The following is a 19,234-nucleotide window of genomic DNA, read 5'->3' as shown; positions in this document are numbered from 1 at the left end:
CATAGAAAACAAATGAATGGAATAAGAATCATCCCTAAATTGGGGGTCCCCCCTAGGTTCAAGGAGAATGTACCAGTGCACGTAACAGTGTCGGCACTCTGATCTATGGCCAGTAAAGGATCTTTGAAACCGGCCTCGCCATATAGGAAAAATATAAATCGGACATATAGAGAGAAAGAAAAAGATAGAGAGGAAAGATAGAAACACAGAGTCAGAAAAAGGTCAAAAAGATAGTAGTTTGGTGGTGCAACCTCCAGTCATAAGGGGGGGAATCACAGGAAATTCCCCCCCCTCTCCCCACCGACTTCCTCACCGTCCCCCCAGGTAAAAAGGGAGTATGTAGCCTGACCTGGTCCACCCTTACCCACAAGACAATTATCCAGGCCCAATCTAGAATAAGCAATGAGATCCACGACAGGCTCAAGGGGCTGAGGAAACTACCCCCCCCCCCAGGAATCTATTAGTGACCAGGTGCGGAGGAGCCAGTCCTGGCATGTCCAACCATGGCCCCCAAATGCGTTCAAACTTCATGTGGCTGCCCCTATGTAAAAAGGTCAAATGTTCCCTGGACAACAGAGACTTAACCTCAGCCGTCCATTCCGCATGTGTGGGAGCAGATGGAGATATCCATTTCCTCGCTATCAATTTGCGGGCGAGAAAAAGGGTCCTAAGGACCGCCTCAAATACCCCCGGGGTATACAATTCCTCGTCTAACCAGCCCAGAATACAAAGCTTCGGGTCCTGAGGGAGCTTCAGCCCCCATATAGTGTTAATGGAGCGAAGTACTTCAGTCCAGTAGCGGTGCAATTTTGGACATCTCCAAAGCATGTGGATTAGTGTTCCCTCATGAGTCTTGCAGCGTGGACAGAACGGAGAATCCCTCCTGCCCCAGCTGTGAAGTCGCTGCGGAGTCCTATATGTACGATGCAATATGAATAGTTGCGCAAGGCGTTGTGAAGCCGACAGGGACACCTTGAGCACATTGTCAAGTATACCCGTCCACTCTTCCGACGTTAGCGAAACCCAGTTCGTCCGCCCAGGCCGATCTGCACCTATATGTCATGGCCCTCGACACGTGTTCCATGAAGGAAGAGTAGATTAATGCTCTCCTTACCTGGCCTGTCAGTTTTGGTGGACGGCCATGTCTTGGTAGGTTTGCAGTTGTGCCATACTCTTTCCATTTTCAGATGATAGATTGAACAGAGCTCCGTGAGATCTTCAAAGCTTGGCATATTTTTTTTTTTTAGACCCTAAGCCTGCTTGAAACTTCTTCACAACTTTATCCCTGACCTGTCTGGTCTGTTCCTTGGCCTTCTTGATGCATTTTGTTCACTAAGGTTCTCTAACAAACCTCTGAGGGCTTCACAGAACAGCGGTATTTATACTGAGAAAAGATTACACACAGGTAGACTCTTTCTAATTAGGTGACTTCTGAAGGCAATTGATTCCACTAGATTTTAGTTAGGGATATCAGAGTAAAAGGGGCTGAATACAAATACATGCCACACTTTTCAGGTATTTGTAAAAAAAAAAAATTGAAAACCGTTTTTCATTTTCCTTCCACTTTACAATTATGTGCCAATTTGTGTTGGTCTATCACATAAAATCCAAGTAAAATACATTTACAGTATCTCACAAAAGTGAGTACACCCCTCACATTGTAAAGATTTTATTATATCTTTTCATGTGACAACACTGAAGAAATGACACTTTGCTACAATGTAAAGTAGTGAGTGTACAGCTTGTATAACAGCGTAAATTTGCTGACCCCTCAAAATAACTCCACACACAGCCATTAATGTATAAACCATTGGCAACAAAAATGAGTACACCCCTGTAGGTCAGTGGTCTGATGAGACCAAGATAAACTTATTTGGTTCAGATGGTGTCAAGTGTGTGTGGCGGCAACCAGGTGAGGAGTACAAAGACAAATGTGTCTTCCCTACGGTCAAGCATGGTGGTGGGAGTGTCATGGTCTGGGGCTGCATGAGTGCTGCCGGCACTGGGGAGCTACAGTTCATTGAGGGAACCATGAATGCCAACATGTACTGTGACATACTGAAGCAGAGCATGATCCCCTCCTTTCGAAAACTGGGCCACAGGGCAGTATTCCAACATAACGACCCCAAATACACCTCCAAGACGACCACTGCCTTGCTAAAGAAGCGGAGGGTAAAGGTGATGGACTGGCCAAGCATATCTCCAGACCTAAACCCTATTGAGCATCTAAGAGGCATCCTCAAACAGAAAGTAGAGGAGCGCAAGGCATCCAACATCCACCAGCTCCATGATGTCCTCATGGAGGAGTGGAAGAGGACTCCAGTGGTAACCTGTGAAGCTCTGGTGAACTCCATGCTCAATAGGGTTAAGGCAGTGCTAGAAAATAACGGTGGCCACATAAAATACTGACACTTGGGACCCAATTTGGACATTTTGACTTGGGGTTACTCACTTTTGTTGCCAGCGGATTAGACATTAATGGCTGTGTGTTGAGTTATTTTGAAGGGACAGCAAATGTACACTGTTATACAAGCTGCACACTCACTACTTTACATTGTAGCAAAGTTTCATTTCTTCAGTGTTGTCACATGAAAAGATTTACTAAAACCGGAGTGCAAAATCTGGTGCAGCTCTGCATTGACCCCAATCAGCTTCCAGTTTTTTGTTGTCAAAGCTTAATTGAATAAGCTGAAGTTAGAAGCGTATATTGGTTTCTATGCAGAGATGCATGAGATTTTGCACTCTCCAGTTCTAGTAAATCAACCCCTGTGAATATTAAAAAATCACTTTTATTAAGCCTACTTAAAATTTCAATAGATGGTACAAAACCATACCCTGGGGAACCAGCAGACACATTCAAAGGTAATAAAAGTCACAAATAAGGTAAATATTATTTTTGAAATCCTCTGTGTTCCTAATGCCGTGTCTCTATATAGTGAAGTTCATATAGGGACATATTGGGGATTAGAAAAATTAATATTTACTTTATTTGTGCCTTTATTACTTCTGAATGTTTCTGCTAAGGCCCAAGGGTATGTTTTCACACTATTTTGCTATTTATTGAAATTTTAAGTAGGCTTATTACAATTTCACTGCGTTCCTAAATTTTACTCTCTATAATATTCGATCTATAGTTTCGGATTGTTCTTCAATGTTGCAATTGTCTATTATTAACTTCTGGGGGAAAAAAAACCTAGAGGAAAATCAGAGAGAGGTTCAGCATAAGAAAACAAAGTTATTTTGTAGATTGTTATACACAGTTCTTATAGAAAAATCGATGAGTTTCGAAAGGAGGAATGCACTACAACACTGCCATCTGCAGACATGTAAAAGAAAGTACAACCTTACCAATACATGTCATTTGGTTTCTGTATTTGGACAGCACCAGAGAATTCAGGAGCAATCTATAGAGTACTCCGCACTATTTACATCAATTCCTGACTTAGCTGGCCCCAGACTTAGGATAGATTATATTAAATGATCATATTCCCAGGACAGTCATACAGTTTGAACACACACTATAATGTGTAGGGCTGCAACTAACGATTATTTTCATAATCGATTAGTTGGCCCATTGTTGTTTCGATTAATCGGATAACAACCTTAAAAAAAGTGTGGTGTATAATTTAGGTAAAATGGAACGTTTAAAAAAAAAAAAAAAAAAAAAAGCTATTTATTCTTAAATATATATATGCAGTGGTAAATATAAATAACCAACTATGGATACGGAGCAAAATCTCGAATCCACTCTGAGAACAGACAGAAGAGATATACTGTATATACTAGGGATCGACCGATTATCGGCAAAGCCGATATATCGAGGGCCGATGAGCACTTTTCCCGATATATCAGAATCGGCCCCTGAGGTTACCAACAATGCCGATATTTCAGGAAAGTGCTTGTACCGGAGTGATGCCTGCAGCTAGAGGCATCACCCCGGTACCGGCGTCCATAGCCGACGGTGGCTGTCTTGTAATGACAACCGATGTGGCTGAGAAGCCACTCGTCTGATAATGACGTCTGATGAAGGAGCTAAGTGCGCATGCTCTGAAACGCGTTACGTCATTTTTGGTTAGCATGCGGTTCACCGCAGCTTCCGTTCTAACCAGCAGCCTGTGAAGCTTCCTGCACGTCATCGCCAGTCAGGACTAGGAGGGACACGGAGGATTGTATACAGGAAGCGGTTACATTACGGAATATGGATTCGAGAACACTATCATGCAAGTTACTACGTATCATTGTCATGTAATAAATCTGTTGCTACATTCAGCGAGGCCTGTCTTTCTTCTTCTGTTGCCAGTGGGATTTTCTGTTTTTTGCCAGCCAGAGCTGCCCTGAACCTCTGCAATACCAGTGAAGTCTGGTCCGTTACAGCCTTTTTGTCCATCTGGCTGTTTTATACTGGTGTCTACCCTTTGGGCACAAGCGCCCAACACCCCTTCTTCTGTCATTACAAGGAGCGGGAGGAGACGTAATCCCCCCCCCCCCCCGCCGCCCTTCCACGACCTGTCTGGTGTGTTCCTTGGCCTTCAAGATGCAGTTTGTTAACTAAGGTTCTCTAACAAACCTCTGAGGGCTTCACAGAACAGCTGTATTTATACGGTGGGATGGGAGACCCGGGCAACCAGCTTGCACGGCTGCCGAAGACCCGATCAAAGCCGCATTCGGCTCGGATTGGGTCTCCATGCAAAAACCCGGAAGTCATGAGTGACATCACTTCCGGGTACTCTCTGGTGCCAGATTTTAAAAAAAATGAGAGCATTCAAAAACAGCCAAGCTTGGCATTTTGAATCCTTTTAAGTGCAGAGAAGGGGTCTTTTAGACCCCCAGATCCCTCCACAAAAATACCTGTCAAAAAAAAAAAAATGTAAAAAAATATCAGCCGATACTGATATGCATTGGCCAAAATAACGGTATCGGCAACGAAAAACCGAAATCGGTCGATCACTAGTATATACTATTAGAGGTTGAATCTGGTAAATAACATTAGACCTAGAATGCATTAAGAAAAAAAACCCTCTGCCTTTACAACCACTTTAAGGTAAAAAACCTTCTGCATGCAGTATTCCCAGCCCTCCTAAATACATACCTGAACTCGATTCAGCAATGTGCACAAGAGCAGCGTCCCTCTTAGCTCTCTCCTCATTGGACAGGGAGGCAGCAGCGGGAGCCATCGGCCCCTGCTGCTGTCAATCACAGCCAGTGAGGAGGGCAGAGCCGAGCCACACTTTGTGTGTCAATGGATACACAAAACAGACTCAGAAGCGAGTCTGAACGAGTATTATTCTAGAAAGCAGCTTGCTATAGGGGCACTCCGCAGGGGGGAGGAGCACCTGCGAGGGGTGCCCCGAAGAGGAGGATCGGGGTTGCTCTGTGCAAAACCAACTGCACAGAGCAGGTAAGTAGAACATGCTTGCTTTTTTTTTTTATTTTAATTGCTTTTAGAATTACTTTAACAGGGATTTTTTTATACAGACTCAGACATCTGGGAGCTGTCATTGCCAACTTGTTCCTGAAGGTAGTTGCTTGGATTAAGCCTTGCTTGTTCCTCTGCTGTACACAGGAATATCGCAGATAATTAACATTCATTTTCATATTAGTTAATGTCCTGGAGGTAAACCCAGAGGCATGATAGACTTTGTACGCCAACGCCAGTGAGTTTTAAAAGCGGTGGTTTCCATTTTAATAAGCTATTACCGTGATGACTGTTTGCGCACACTGAGATCACTATTTCTCAGAGGTGCTCATTCTGGGTCTGTGACTCATCAAGTAACGAAGAAAGGATGAGGGCTTATTTACGCCAACAATGTAAAGGCAGTGTGCATTTCCCACATTGCGCAGCAACATATATAATGTGCATTATAGTGCTAATGATTTTGAATGGCAGCGCAACACACGCATACATACATGCTACAGCAGGCCGCAATTAACGGCAACATATGGTACTGCAATATAGTGTGTTACGTTACAAATTAAAGGCTATGCTTAATTTTCGCCATATTAAGATGCGCTGGTAGTCAAACCATTCTAATATTCTTAAATGCAAAGCACATTATTGTGCAATGTAACATTCTTTTTAACCACTGAAGGAAGTCAATGGGTGCTTCTAAAGCTGGCTAGAAGCATAAGAATTAAATTGTGAATTGGGGGGGGGGGGTTAATGTTAGGATATTGATCTCTTAAAAATATTGATTTTCTGCAGTATTTAATAATTTACAGGTATTTACAATGCTTATGAAATTAAGGCTGGAGAACTACTTTAAGGTTTAAAGATTTAGTATTCTGGAAATGGCCTGCACAGAAAATGGAGAAGTTGCTGGCTTAGCTTAACCACAAGTATTTGTAATATTATTAGGACCAGAAAACAATCAATCAGTTTAGTAAGTACAGTTGTAGGTGGAGTTTGAGTAAATGTGTTCACATATGGGAGTGTATTTTGGGGAGATAAACAAGCAATCCCGTTAGCTGAATGTGTCCATATTTCGGAATAGATCATAGATACGTGACACCCCCCCATGTCATATGATACCCTGTAATGTAACTCTTTAAAAGATCCGAAAAGAGGAAATAAAGTTGAGTGTTGTGCCAACGTTGATTGTAATGTAATCTGTCTGTGTATAGCACTCCCCACGCGGTCCCTGAAAATGCTGAATTGAGGTAAGAGGTAATATATTATTTAGACAAGGTAAAATAGTAGAAAAAGAGGTTAACAGTACAACTTTGCATAGAGGGGAACAGACTTCCAGAATTTAGTATACTAATAGAAATCCCAATGGCAGATTAGTTAAACTATAGTGGCCTTAATCCCTGAATAGAAAGTATCTATTGTAGACTGATCAGGATAAGGCACATACAGTGACTTGAAAAAGTATTCATACCCCTTGAAAGTTTACACCAGGGGTCTTCAAACTATGGCCCTCCAGTTGTTCAGGAACTATAATTCCCATCATGCCTAGACCATGTCTGTAAATGTCAGAGTTTTACAATGCCTCATGGGATGACTAGTTCTGCAACAGCTGGAGGGCCGTAGTTTGAGGATCCCTGGTTTACACATTTTGTCATGTTAAAACCAAAAACGTAAATGTATTTTATTGGATTTTTTATGTAATAGATAGACCAAACACAAAGTGGCACGTTATGGGTTTTTTTTCTCTTTCTTCTCCTCCTTTACTCAGGCTTTTCTCTTTACTTCCTTGTTCCCTCAAATGCCACCTGGACACCCACCACCCCTGGAGTTCTCCGCATACCCAACTGATTCTTGTTAAGCGTCTTAGGGCCTCTCGTGGGACTTCCATTGACCGCCCCTAGCATATCTGGACTACTTCTGGACTGTTAAGTATGCTACTGTATTTTCTCTTTCTGTGTCCACCATGATAAATTTTCCCTCAAATTTACCTTGCCTTTAACCCACGAAAACAGGCGGGCGTGGCGATCCTCTTTAAACAAGGCTCCCCTTTCCAACTACACTCCTTGTATGCTGATCCAATGGGGCACTACTTCATTCTTCGGGGCTCTTGGAAGGGTTCGGATCTTACCCTCTGCAGCATCTACTACCCGAATGTTAACCAAGTGTCTTTTCTATCTAAAGTGTATAAACGCCTGTTCGCCTCTCCTCATCAATATTTGGTGGTTCGGGGAGACTTTAACTTACCTTTCTCCACTAGCTTAGATAAACACACTTTGGGTCGTGGACAGCCCTCTCCGGCCCTAGACAATCTACTCGTTTCCGCCAACTGACCAGGCGGTATGCTCTATTTGATGCATGGTGCACCACCTATCCATCAGCTAAGCAATTCACATTCTACTCCCACCCCCATAAATCTCATTCACGAATAGACTCTTTGTAAATGCTCCCACTCTTAGAGCCTGCAACGGCTCTGATAGCCAGGCGATATTCTGGTCTGATCATGCCCCGATCACGCTCTCTCTAGCATTTTCACCGGGGTCCCTTAGAGCTTGTCACTGGCACCTAAATGAGTTTCCACTTAAACATACTCCTTCCAGAGTGGAGTTGGAGAACACCTTGAAATTATACTTTGTGGAAAATATTTCCCCAGTCATTTCCCACGCCTCCTTATTGGAGGGTCATAAAGCAGCCTTTCGTGGTCAATGTATATCACTCTCTACTTACTGCCCTAAAGCGAAATGCTGGAGCAACTTGTCAGCTGCTGGAGGCTAAACTCCAGCAGTTGGAAGCACGCCTGTTGTCATCCTCCTCGTTATCCATCCTCAGGGGCATAATCAGCACCAGAGCGGGTCTACGGGATATTGACCTTGGGAAGGTTTAGAAAGCCCTTCTTCAGCTCCGACAAACCTATTATGATAAGGCCAACAAACCACACGTTGCTGGCTAGGCAACTCAGTGAGCGTATGGCCACTACCTCACCCATTTTTCTTAAGGATATGACAGGTACCCTCAACTCTCATCCCACCAAAATTGCGCAACTTTTCCAAGACTACTATTTGACGCTCTATAATGGTCCAACTGTGCCACACAACCCCTCACCTGCTGACCTCCTTCAGTCTATCCACTCCTGTCAGATTGCGATCTCCCCACAATCTCTTCCTCAGATTTAGCTTGTCTCAACTCTCCCATCTCGAGCGAGGAAATATCAAACACGATTAAGTCACTACCGGCCAACAAGTCTCCAGGACCTGATGGCCTACCTTACTATAAGAATTTTACCTTGAGATCTTCTTTTGGAGAGCCATATTACACTAACGTTTGACTCATCATGCCTGCTTGACATGCACGGGCTTCACCCCCTCAGTTCCCTATAAGACTTTCCTTCCCCTCTTCCTCCCATATCTTCCTTTAACCCCTTCTTAGCCGATTCCCCTATTTCAAGGGACATGCAGACATCTTTTCTCACACTGATTTCCAAACCGGGAAAAGACCATACAGTGTGTTCAAATTATAGATCGATATCACTTCTCAACCCTGATCTAAAAATCTTTACAAAAATTTTAGCGAATAGGCTGAATATTCTCCTACCGTCTTTAATTCATAGGGATCAGGTAGGGTTTGTCCCTTTTTGCCAGGCGGGAGATCACACCAAGAAAGTTATCTTATAGAGGTGGTGAACAGGAATAACTCTGAGGTGTTGCTCCTGAGTCTGGATGCAGAAAAGGCCTTCGACAGGCTTGGCTGGCCTTTCTTGTTTGCTACCCTTCGCCCTTTTCTGCAAGCCATATATCACTTGTACTCATCTCCCTCTGCCTTAAGCCCCATACACATGTACCGAATGTCGGCCGAACGATCGGCCGTCTTTTGTCCGGTGCTGTCCTGTCGGTTGAAAAGTGCTAAAGACTGCACACGAATTTTGTCGGCCAACAACAGCCGACTGCAGAAGTGATATCATGTGATGGTTAACTTTCCGTGTGTTTTTTCTTCTCTGAGCATGCCCAGTCTTGCTCATCTGCTGTTTGTCGGCCGAATTCTGTACTGACTGAGGAACAATCGGCCGTTCTGGTGTTGGCCAACAAAAATTTTAAAGCCTGCACACCAGATTCTGTTCGGCCGAAAAGTCGCAGTCGGTTGTCGGAAGCATCATACTAACAAGCCGACAATCGGCCGATCGGTCGGTGGCCGAATATTTACGGCCGATAATCGCTACGTGTGTACGGGCCTTTAATCAGAACTCCGTTTGCCACCTCTCCCTCCTTTCTCATCACCAAGGGGATGCGGCAGGGATGCCCCCTGTTACCCCTTCTCTTCGCCCTGTGTATTGAGTCCCTAGCAGCCCATATTAGACAAAACCCAAATAAACATAGTATACCGGTACCTATAAGAGATTTTAAAGTGTCTCTTTTTGCAGAAGATGTACTACTTACGCAACTACATATCTCACTCCCTAATCTGCATAAGGAGATGGACTACTATAGCCTTCTCTCGGGTTACAAAGTTAATAACTCTAAGACCGAGGCCCTCCCTCTTAACATGTCCTGCCAGAAACTCTCTCCTCTTTCCCAATCTTTTATTTATTCATGGAGGACTTCTACTTTAAAGTACCTTGGAGTAAATCTTACACCTTCTTACTATACCCTTTATAAGGCTAACTTCCCTCCATTATATGCCTCTATTAAAGCCTCTTTTGCTAAGTGGAAATCCCAAAAATTCTCTCTTTGGCCGCATGAAGATGGCAATCTTGCCCAAATTTCTTTATCTCTTCGAGACACTACCCATTCCCATCCCAGCTACACATCTTTAGATTTTTCAGAGTGATCTTCTAAATTTCTTTTCAAAACTACAAAAAAATAGGATCACTAGGTCCGTCTTGTACGCCCCCCCCCCCGTGGCCTCGCATTCCCAAACAAGGCTAAACATTATTTGTCAACCCAATTACGCCCTCTCACCTCTTGGTAAATACTCCATGCTTAAAACCGCTGGACACAGATTGAGAAATTGTGGCTGGCTCCAGTCCACCCGAAATGCATGCTATCGAGTGTTGACGCTCCACTCATTACAGAGCAACTATTGGGACCTATGTTGCTCTTATGTACCCTTTGGCGACGTGCCAAGGTATCATATGCCCTTACACTTGGGCAGTGCACACCCGGCTGTGAAGGTGCAAGCTGTCACAGCCAAGTGCCCACAGTTGTAATGCCATGTGCGTCAGAGTTGCATTAGCCACTTGATAGAGTTTCACAAGGATCTGCAGGAGGTGGCTGCAGTTGGGACTTTTAGACCCACACACACACATACTAGAGCCAATTACCTTCCCCAAGGAGGTTAAAAAAAAAAAAACTCAAAAATGACAAATCTTTTCTGTAGTTAGTAGACGCGATAACTTTTGCAAACCAATCAAAATACACTTTTTACGATTTTTTTTTTACCAAAAATATGTAGCAGAAAACAGAATTGTCGCTTTTTTTGTAAAAAAAATAAAAATAAAAATCGCACAGATGATCAAATACCCCATAAAGAAAGCTCTATTTGTGGGGAAAAAAGGACATCAATTTTATTTAGGTACAGCGTCGCACAACCGTGCAATTATCCATTAAAGTAACGCAGTGCCCATCGCAAAAAATAGCCTGGTCATTAAGGGGGCAAATCCTTCCGGTCCAGAAGTGGTTAACTTGCAAATAACAAGTGTCATAAAAAGACTTGGTCCAGAAGTGGTTAAGGGCTTGTTTAAACCATATGTGCATGAGACACGAGTTTACATCAGCTTCACATCAGTTTACATCAGTTTTCATGCGGGCTTCAGTCCTTTTTTATGCACGCCGACGTCAGTTTTCATGCGTGTGAGTTATGTGCCTTGTTCAAACTAGTGTTAATGTCACGCCAGTTTTTTCCAAGCAGAAGAATCCGCACTTCGTGGTGTGAACAGAGAACAATTTTTTTTTCTTGACCTTGCAGAACACGTGCAGAAAAACTGAGGTCTCTGCACCATGGCGTGTACAAGGCCTAACAGTTTAAAAAAAAAAAAAAAACTGTTGAATTCTCAGTATGACTGGATTGCTTGCTGTCACATTGGTTGTGCTCTCAACCAAAGTATCAAATAGCTGTCATAACTGAACACAAGTGCAGCATCATGGCAGTTTCAGATCAAAAGAGAGGCCAAAATGGCAGCTTCCTTGGCTGAAAAGGAGAGGAGGGTTTAGTTCTGCTTTAAATAAGCTTTAACCACTTGCCGACCGCCGCACGACTATCTACGTCGGCGGTCAGCCCCTCACAGGCAAACTGACGTAGGTCTACGTCGCTTGCTTGTGAGGGTCTAGGGAGCGAGCGCGCGCCCCCGGAGGCGCGCTCCCGCTCCCGCGTGGTCACGGACCCCCCCGCGCGTGTGACCGGCGGACTCGATGTCCGCCGGCCACTCTGCGATCGGCGGGGGAGAGGGAGAATGTCAGGCAGCTTGTGTAAACAAGCTGCCTGTCATTCTCCTCGGTGTAAAGACACTGATCACACGGATCTACTATGTAGATCCGTTGATCAGTGTCCTTACAGCTCAAGCCACAGCCAATCACAGTAGAAAGCACGCCCCTAGGGACACACACAGCCCCTCCCTCCCAAATAAAGTTAACCCCTTCACTACCAGTGTATTTTTACAGTAACAGTGCATATGTATAGCACTGATTACTGTAGAAATGTCACTGGTAACCCCAAAAGTGTCAAAAATGTCATTCAAGGGTCCGATCTGTCCGCCCCAATGTCGCAGTACCGCAAAAAAAAAAAATCGCAGATCGCCGCCATTACGCGTTAAAAAAAAACAACAAAAATGACAAAAATCTTTCCCTTTGTTAGTAAACGCGATAACTTTTGCGCAAACCAATCAAAATACGCTTTTTGCGATTTTTTTACCAAACATATGTAGCAGAAAACAAATTGGCCGAAAATGTTAAAAAATTTTGATTTTTAAATTTTTTTTGGGGGGAATTTCATATAAAAAAATGTGAAAAATATTGCTATTTTTGCAAAATTGACGCTCTTTTTTTGTTTATAGCACATGATCAAAAAAATCGCACAGGTGATCAAATACCACCAAAAGAAAGCTTTGTTTGTGGGAAAAAAAGGACGCCAAATTCGTTTAGGTACAGCGTCGCACGACCGCGCAATTGTCCGTTAAAGTCACGCAGTGCCGAATCGCAAAATACCCCCTGGTCGTTTAGCAGCCAAATCCTCCGGGGCTTAAGTGGTTAAAGTGGTTGAAAACCCCTCTCATTATACCCAGTGACGTGTTAGGCCTCAGATGATAGAGATAAGGCAAATCCTCCTACATAAGTTTTACTTCTTTAGCTACACCCCATCAAAAGGGCAGAATTGTGTCAAATTCCTCTCAATCTGTCAGGATCACAGGGGAGAGGGCAGAGAGCTGCAGTTACACAGTGTGAAAACTGATTGGAGAATTTCTCAGAAATGACTGCTGCTGATAACAGAGGAACAAGCAGCACAGAGAAACTTAGAGCTTTGGAGAGAGATAAGTAAACCCTACAGATCTATGTACTTTGTTTAGATTTTATGACTGAGGTTTACAACCACTTTAAGACCTAAATGGAGGCTGAAATACAAGTTCTATTGGTGTGCCCCCCCCCCCCCCATTTTAGTTTTTTTTAGGTCTTTTTCTTTATTTTTTTTGGTGGGGGGGGGGGGGGGGTTGGGAAAGTGTAGATTTATCTATTTTCCTTGTTCCTTAATAAGAAGGAAAATAAAATATTATATGTAGATATCCAGATATTGGAGATTTTTTCATGGAATACATGTCCTGTTGGAGTATTTCTTTACTTGGTTTATGTAACTTGTATTCTATATGTGCATATTGCAATAAAACTTGTTAAAAAAAAAAGAAAGGAAGAAATACAAGTTCTAAGATTTAAGTGATGTACAGACTTTATGCAGCTAAGGTATCGCAAACTATATTGCACTATGTAAAAGTACATACCATCTAACCAGGCAATGAGCGATTGCAGGGAAGTCATTGTTTGTACATAGCAGATCTTGCATGGACACAGGAAGGGAATCTAGAAAAAGGAAATACGTTTTATAACAATTTGGATTATATTATAGTATAGAATGTCTCATTTGGCAAGAAAACCTGTTGCTTTTTAAAAATAACATTTTAAAATATTTTTATTGTAGCCACTTTGCTATAAAGGGTACTTAACGGTGTGCAGAGGGTTCATCCAGAATTTTTAGTGTTACCATGTGGTCAAACCCCAATAGCACCTGATGGATTACAGTATATACTGTACACGTAAAAGCTATTGGGATCTGAGCGAAGGTATATCTTACTTCTATTGCATTGCAGGTCAGTAGCCAGATCTGAAACTTAAAGCTCTCCAACAACTTGTGTATTTGCCCCTATTGGAATTATATCCACTGGAGCATTTGCATTTTGCAGAGCAGAGTAGGGACTGGCCAAAGAGGGATTATTTTGCGGCAGTTGGCCAGCTTAACCATGTATTTCATTTTATGTGAACTAAAAATAATTGTGCTTTTTTTTTTTAAAAAGTTTGCTAGAAAGGGTATATAGCAGTGTGCAGAGGGTTCATCGCCAGTGCCATTTCTAAGTTCAGGGGACTGCTAATCCAGCAATGCTGATGTGCCTGAGTCAGCCAGTCCCCCCTTGTGCTGATGTCATGGCTGCTGACTCCTGTTCTGGATTGTGAGAGAACAGAAGATGAGAAAAGACTTCGGACTGGAGCATCACATGACCGCGGCTTTATGTGAGTAAAAAAAAAAAAAAAAAAAAAAAAGAACATTTCGATTATATTTTTGTTATGCTAGCGATCAGTTGAAGGCACTAATATTGGACTTTAACAACAATGCAGTGTAAGGCTACATACAGTGCATCCGGAAAGTATTCACAATGCTTCCCCTTTTTCACATTTCATTTTGTTACAGCCTTATTCCAAAATGGATAACAATATTTTCCTCAAAATTCTACAAACAATACCCCATAAGAACAACATGAAAGAAATTTGTTTGAAATATTTGCAAATGTATTAAAAATAAAAAAAAAAATCACATGTACATAAGTATTCACAGCCTTTGCCATGACACTCAAAATTGAGCTCAGGTGCATCCGGTTTCCACTGATCACCCTTGAAAAGTTTCTACAACTTGATTGGAGTCCACCTGTGGTAAATTTAAGTTGATTGCACATGATTTGGAAAGGCAAACACCTGTCTATATAAAGGTCCAACAGTTAACAGTGCATGTCAGAGCACAAACCAAGCCATAAAGTCCAAGGAGATTTCTGTAGACCTCCAAGACAGGATTGCATCAAGGCACAGACCTGGAGAAGGGTATAGAAAAATGTCTGCAACATTGAAGGTCCCAATGAGCACAGTGGCTTCTATCATCCAGTTTGGAACCACCAGAACTCTTCCTAGCGCGGGCCGCCCGGCCAAACTGAGCGATCGGGGGAGAAGTCCTTAGTCAGGGAGGTGACCAAGGACCCGATGATTACTCTGACAAAGCTCCAGCGTTTCTGAAGAGAGGAGAGCCTTCCAGAAGAACAACCATCTCTGCAGCACTCCAGCAATCAGGCCTGTATGGTAGAGTAGCCAAACAGAAGCCACTCCTAAGTAAAAGGCACATGACAGCCCGTCTGGACTTTGCCAAAAGGCACCTGAAGGACTCTCAGACCACTGGTCTGATGAAACAAGGATTGAACTCTTTGGCTTAAATGGCAAGTATCAGGTCTGGAGGAAACAAAGCACTGCTCATTACCTGTCCAATACCATCACTACAGTGAAGCATGGCGGTGGCAGCATCATGTTGTGGGGATGTTTTTCAGGAGCAGGAAGTGGGAAACTAGGATGGATCGAGAGAAAGATGTATGCAGAGAGGTCGTGCAAAAAAGAATGGGAGAAACTGCCCAAAAATAGGTGTGCCAAGATTGTAGCATCATACTCAAAAAGACTTGAGGCTGTGTTTGGTGCCAAAGGTGCTTCAACAAAGTATTGAGCAAAGGCTGTGAATACTGATGTGATTTTTTTTTTTTTTTTTTTTTTTTTTTTAATTGCAAAGATTTCAAACAAACTTCTTTCACATTGTCACTATGGGATCTTGTTTGTAGAATTTTGATTAAAATAATGAATTTAAAGTGTTACTAAACACAGTTATATAAAAAAATGTCATCAGTCCCCCTGCACTGCCCACAGCTTATAAATAATCTTTTTACATTAAAATACTGCAGTTATATACCTTGTTAGCTGAGGTGTATACTGCGGTCATGTGAAACTCTGAAGAGTCCGTCCGAGTCTAGAGGGTTCATGTAGGGGGAGATTTTACTGCCTCCTGAAATCCACTACAGCCTGTGTCCTTGTGCTTTTATGGGAGGCGGAGCATCCATCAATCAAGATGTGACATCCCACCCACTGTGTTCTTTTTTAGTTACTGGGCATGGAAGAGGAGGGAGGTACTAGGCTGTCACTTAGGATCTGTACACACGCCCACATGTCTGATGTTAATACCATGTGACCTGAATAGCTCAGCTAAAACCAGGAAGCTTTCTTTCCAGTAATAGAGACCAAACTGAGCATGTGCAGCTGAACTACACTTACTGTGCTTATCTGGACTTGCCCAGAGTGAACGTGCAGGAGGGAAAGGATCTGTGCATACAGGGTGACACAGCCTTTTCACACAATGCAAAGGGTTAATCACTTAAGTTACACAGTGAGTAATGCAAGAATGCTATTCTGTATCTATAGACAGATTTTATTGTTGTGGGTTTAGTAACACTTTAATCAATTTTGGAATGTGTCTATAACATAACAAAATGTGGAAAAAGTGAAGAGCTGTAAATACTTTCCGGATGCACTAAAAATAATCCTTCATATTATATCCAGTCAGACAGGCATTTGGACAATGCTGTTGTTGATGAATTGTAATGATCAGTTTGGAAACAAAATTCAACTTTGAATAACCGGTAGGACATACAAGTGACAATGATTGCTTGCTTTCTAAAGCCCCGTACACACGTACCGATTGTCGGCCGTAAATATTCGGCCGACGACCGATCGGCCGATTGTAGGCTTGTTAGTATGATGCTTCCGACAGCGCATTTTCAGCCGAACAGAATCGTGCAGGCATTAAAATTTTTGTTGGCCGTCACCAGAACGGCCGATTGTTCGCCAGTCAGTACAGATTTCGGCCGACAGACAGCCGATTAGCAAGACTGGGCATGCTCAGAAAAGAAAAAAGACAAGGAAAGTGAACCATCACATGACATCACTTCTGCAGTCGGCTGTTGTTGGCCGACAAAATTCGTGTGCAGTCTTTTTGCAGTTTTCAACAGACACGACAGCCCTGGACAAAAGACGGCCGATCGTTCGGCCGACGATCGATACGTGTGTACGGGGCTTTAGAAGGAAACAGGGAGGTGGGTGTGAATGACGAACTAGAACAGGCAGAATCTGGAGGAGCTGTACATAGTAACTAATCATCTTCAGTTAAGCTTAAGCTCCTGCCCACACCGTTGCGATTTGTCATGGGAGTTCCAAGTTTAGCCCTTGATTTTGTCTTCCCATTGGGATCTGGTTTGTCCCTCCCTTTTGTTGGTGCGCATACAGGTAATCACAGGAACTTACCTTTATAAATGCATATGAATTTGCATTGTGACTGTTATAAACATGTTGTAATATTATGTATTTTTACACCTAGAAAATATTTATAAATTCAGCTATTAAGCTCCTGATGACGTGGATTTATTTCAGGAAACGCGTCAAGTTTGCAGAAAGAAACAACCAAATATGTTAGCTTGATTACGTATAGTGCTGGATTGTAAGCATATGTACCCTACCTGGGACTCTGTCAAGAAAAAAAAAAAAAGGTCCATTCCTTATGCAAGACTAGAATTTTACAGAATTTAAAAGTGTTTTTTCAAATTAACTATGGGAGTGTACAATAAACCTTGCAATTTTAAGTTTTATTTTGTAGTGTGCCTTTAAAATCCCGCCATGGGTAGTCGTTTTCTACTTCATACAAAACGCCAAGCATTCTTTTACCTTCTCCGCCATCTTCATCTTCCTTCTCTTCCTTTTCAGCCGACTCCTGCACCAAATAGTGGTGCTTGATACTAAATTTGAAGTCTGCAAATGAAAGGTCATCTCCTTTCTCCTCCCACACTCCAGTAGTGTACTCTCCCTATAATATAAAATTATGGTCAGAGCTTTTTAAAGGTGTGGATAATGGACTGTTGCAAAAATGCATAAAAAAAAAAAAAAAAACACTGCCAATTTTAAAATCTATAAATAATAAAAAAAAAAAAAATAGAATGATTCACAATCATCTGTGAAATGACAGAAATACCTTCTCTGGGGTCTTCTTGGAGGTCTCGCCAATAAGTTTCCAATCATTTAAGACTTCTTCCACTTTTGAAATAAACCTGTATTATAGAAGAGCAATTATTACATTTGACACTTCAAAGGAATTATTTAGGCACGACTCGGAATTACCAAATTATATTATTGCTCCAGGCAGGGCCGTTTGAAGGAATTTGGGGGCCCCAAGCAAAATGGACATGGAGGCCCCCCCGCACACACGCAAAGCCTACTGGAACCACAAGTGTAAGGGGCCCATTCACATGAAGCAAGTGTAGGTTGTATCTCCTGTGCAGAGCTGTATTTTACCAGCATGGGGATGCACAAAGTATTGTGGGCATCCATGTGCCAGCTTCCCATTCATTTCTATTTGGACCTGCACCCACACCTACCTGCATGTTAGAATAGGACCCAGTGGTTGTACCCATGCAACTGCGTTTCCCAGTAGAAATGAATAGGACACTGGCAGGCGAGGCGGATGCGCACACAACACTTTGTGCATCCCCATGCTGGTAAAAGATGGCCCTGCACAGGAGACACATATCTGCAACGCCAAGTGTCCGGGTGTCCCTAAAAGGGCCCTAAATGAGGCCTAAGAATGCTTTTCACTGTCCGTCCTGTGATCATCATCATCATGATAATAATCACACAATACAGATGCTGTGGTTCAATGCAACTGCACTGTGTGATTAACATGATGATAATGATCACATTTAGCTGCTGTATCATCAATCATGTGCAACAGAGGCATGGCATAGGTGAAGAAAGAAGCTGTTTTTTTTAGTGACAATGACAATACCTTATTTAAGCAACATTCACTGCAGACTTGCTGGTCCAGGTCCCCACATTCCTCATACTGTCTGTCCTTCTGTGCTTTGATGGCTTTTGGCTGCTGCTGATTTCCCCTCAGCCTGAGCCTGCCCTCTCCTCAACTCAGCACTTACTTGCTAAAGGAGACACGAGACAGTCAGTGAAGAAGCTGCTGTCTGCTGACAGCCTCTGCTCCCTGTGACACAGCATATCACTTCGCCAGGACCGGAACTTGGGGCCCAGGATATATGGTCATTGGTCAATCAGACCACATGGGAGCAGCAGGGAACTCGGCAAACAGGCAGAACTTCAGAAGCAAAAAAAAAAGTGCCTGCACGCACACTTTGGATGCTCTGTGAAACACAGCTGCCGGCCGGGCTCCCTACGGGAGGTAATGGGAACTGCTTTCCTGCTATAGAAAGAGTGCAAGAACATCATCGTTCCCAGGTTCCCGCAGCCGGACTGGAGCCCTGAATGATAATGTCAGTCTGTGTTGGGTCTTGGGGCCCCAGGCCAGCTCGGGGCCCCAAGCAATTGCTTGTTTTGCCTGCCTTGATGCGACGGCCCTGGCTCCAGGTAAAAAAATGCCTTTTTGTTTGCCATAGAAGAAAAAAAAAAAAAAAAAAAGAAGAAGAACGCTACTTCTGAACTCCCT

The 19,234-nt window shown here is 43.0% G+C and overlaps 1 protein-coding gene across 2 annotated transcripts in view; it reads right to left on the bottom strand.

Annotated features, from left to right (window-relative positions):
- The window catches only part of RAB3GAP1 (RAB3 GTPase activating protein catalytic subunit 1), a gene marked incomplete at its 3' end in the record, with an annotated part of 256,526 nt that overhangs the window by 218,899 nt on the left and 18,393 nt on the right, over positions 1–19,234 (bottom strand). For both annotated transcript variants that reach the window (XM_082261360.1, XM_082261361.1), the window contains exons 3-5: positions 17,759–17,834; positions 17,455–17,593; positions 13,383–13,461 (exon numbers count right to left, since the gene is read on the bottom strand). In XM_082261360.1, the coding sequence (XP_082117486.1) occupies positions 13,383–13,461; positions 17,455–17,593; positions 17,759–17,834 (294 nt within the window). The remainder of the gene's footprint in view (positions 1–13,382; positions 13,462–17,454; positions 17,594–17,758; positions 17,835–19,234) is intronic.

This window comes from Pelophylax lessonae (genome assembly GCF_965119305.1).
Source record: "Pelophylax lessonae genome assembly, chromosome: 6".
Taxonomy (NCBI): domain Eukaryota; kingdom Metazoa; phylum Chordata; class Amphibia; order Anura; family Ranidae; genus Pelophylax; species Pelophylax lessonae.
Note: the sequence above shows the minus strand (reverse complement) of the source record. Positions and strands in the feature narration are given on the sequence as shown.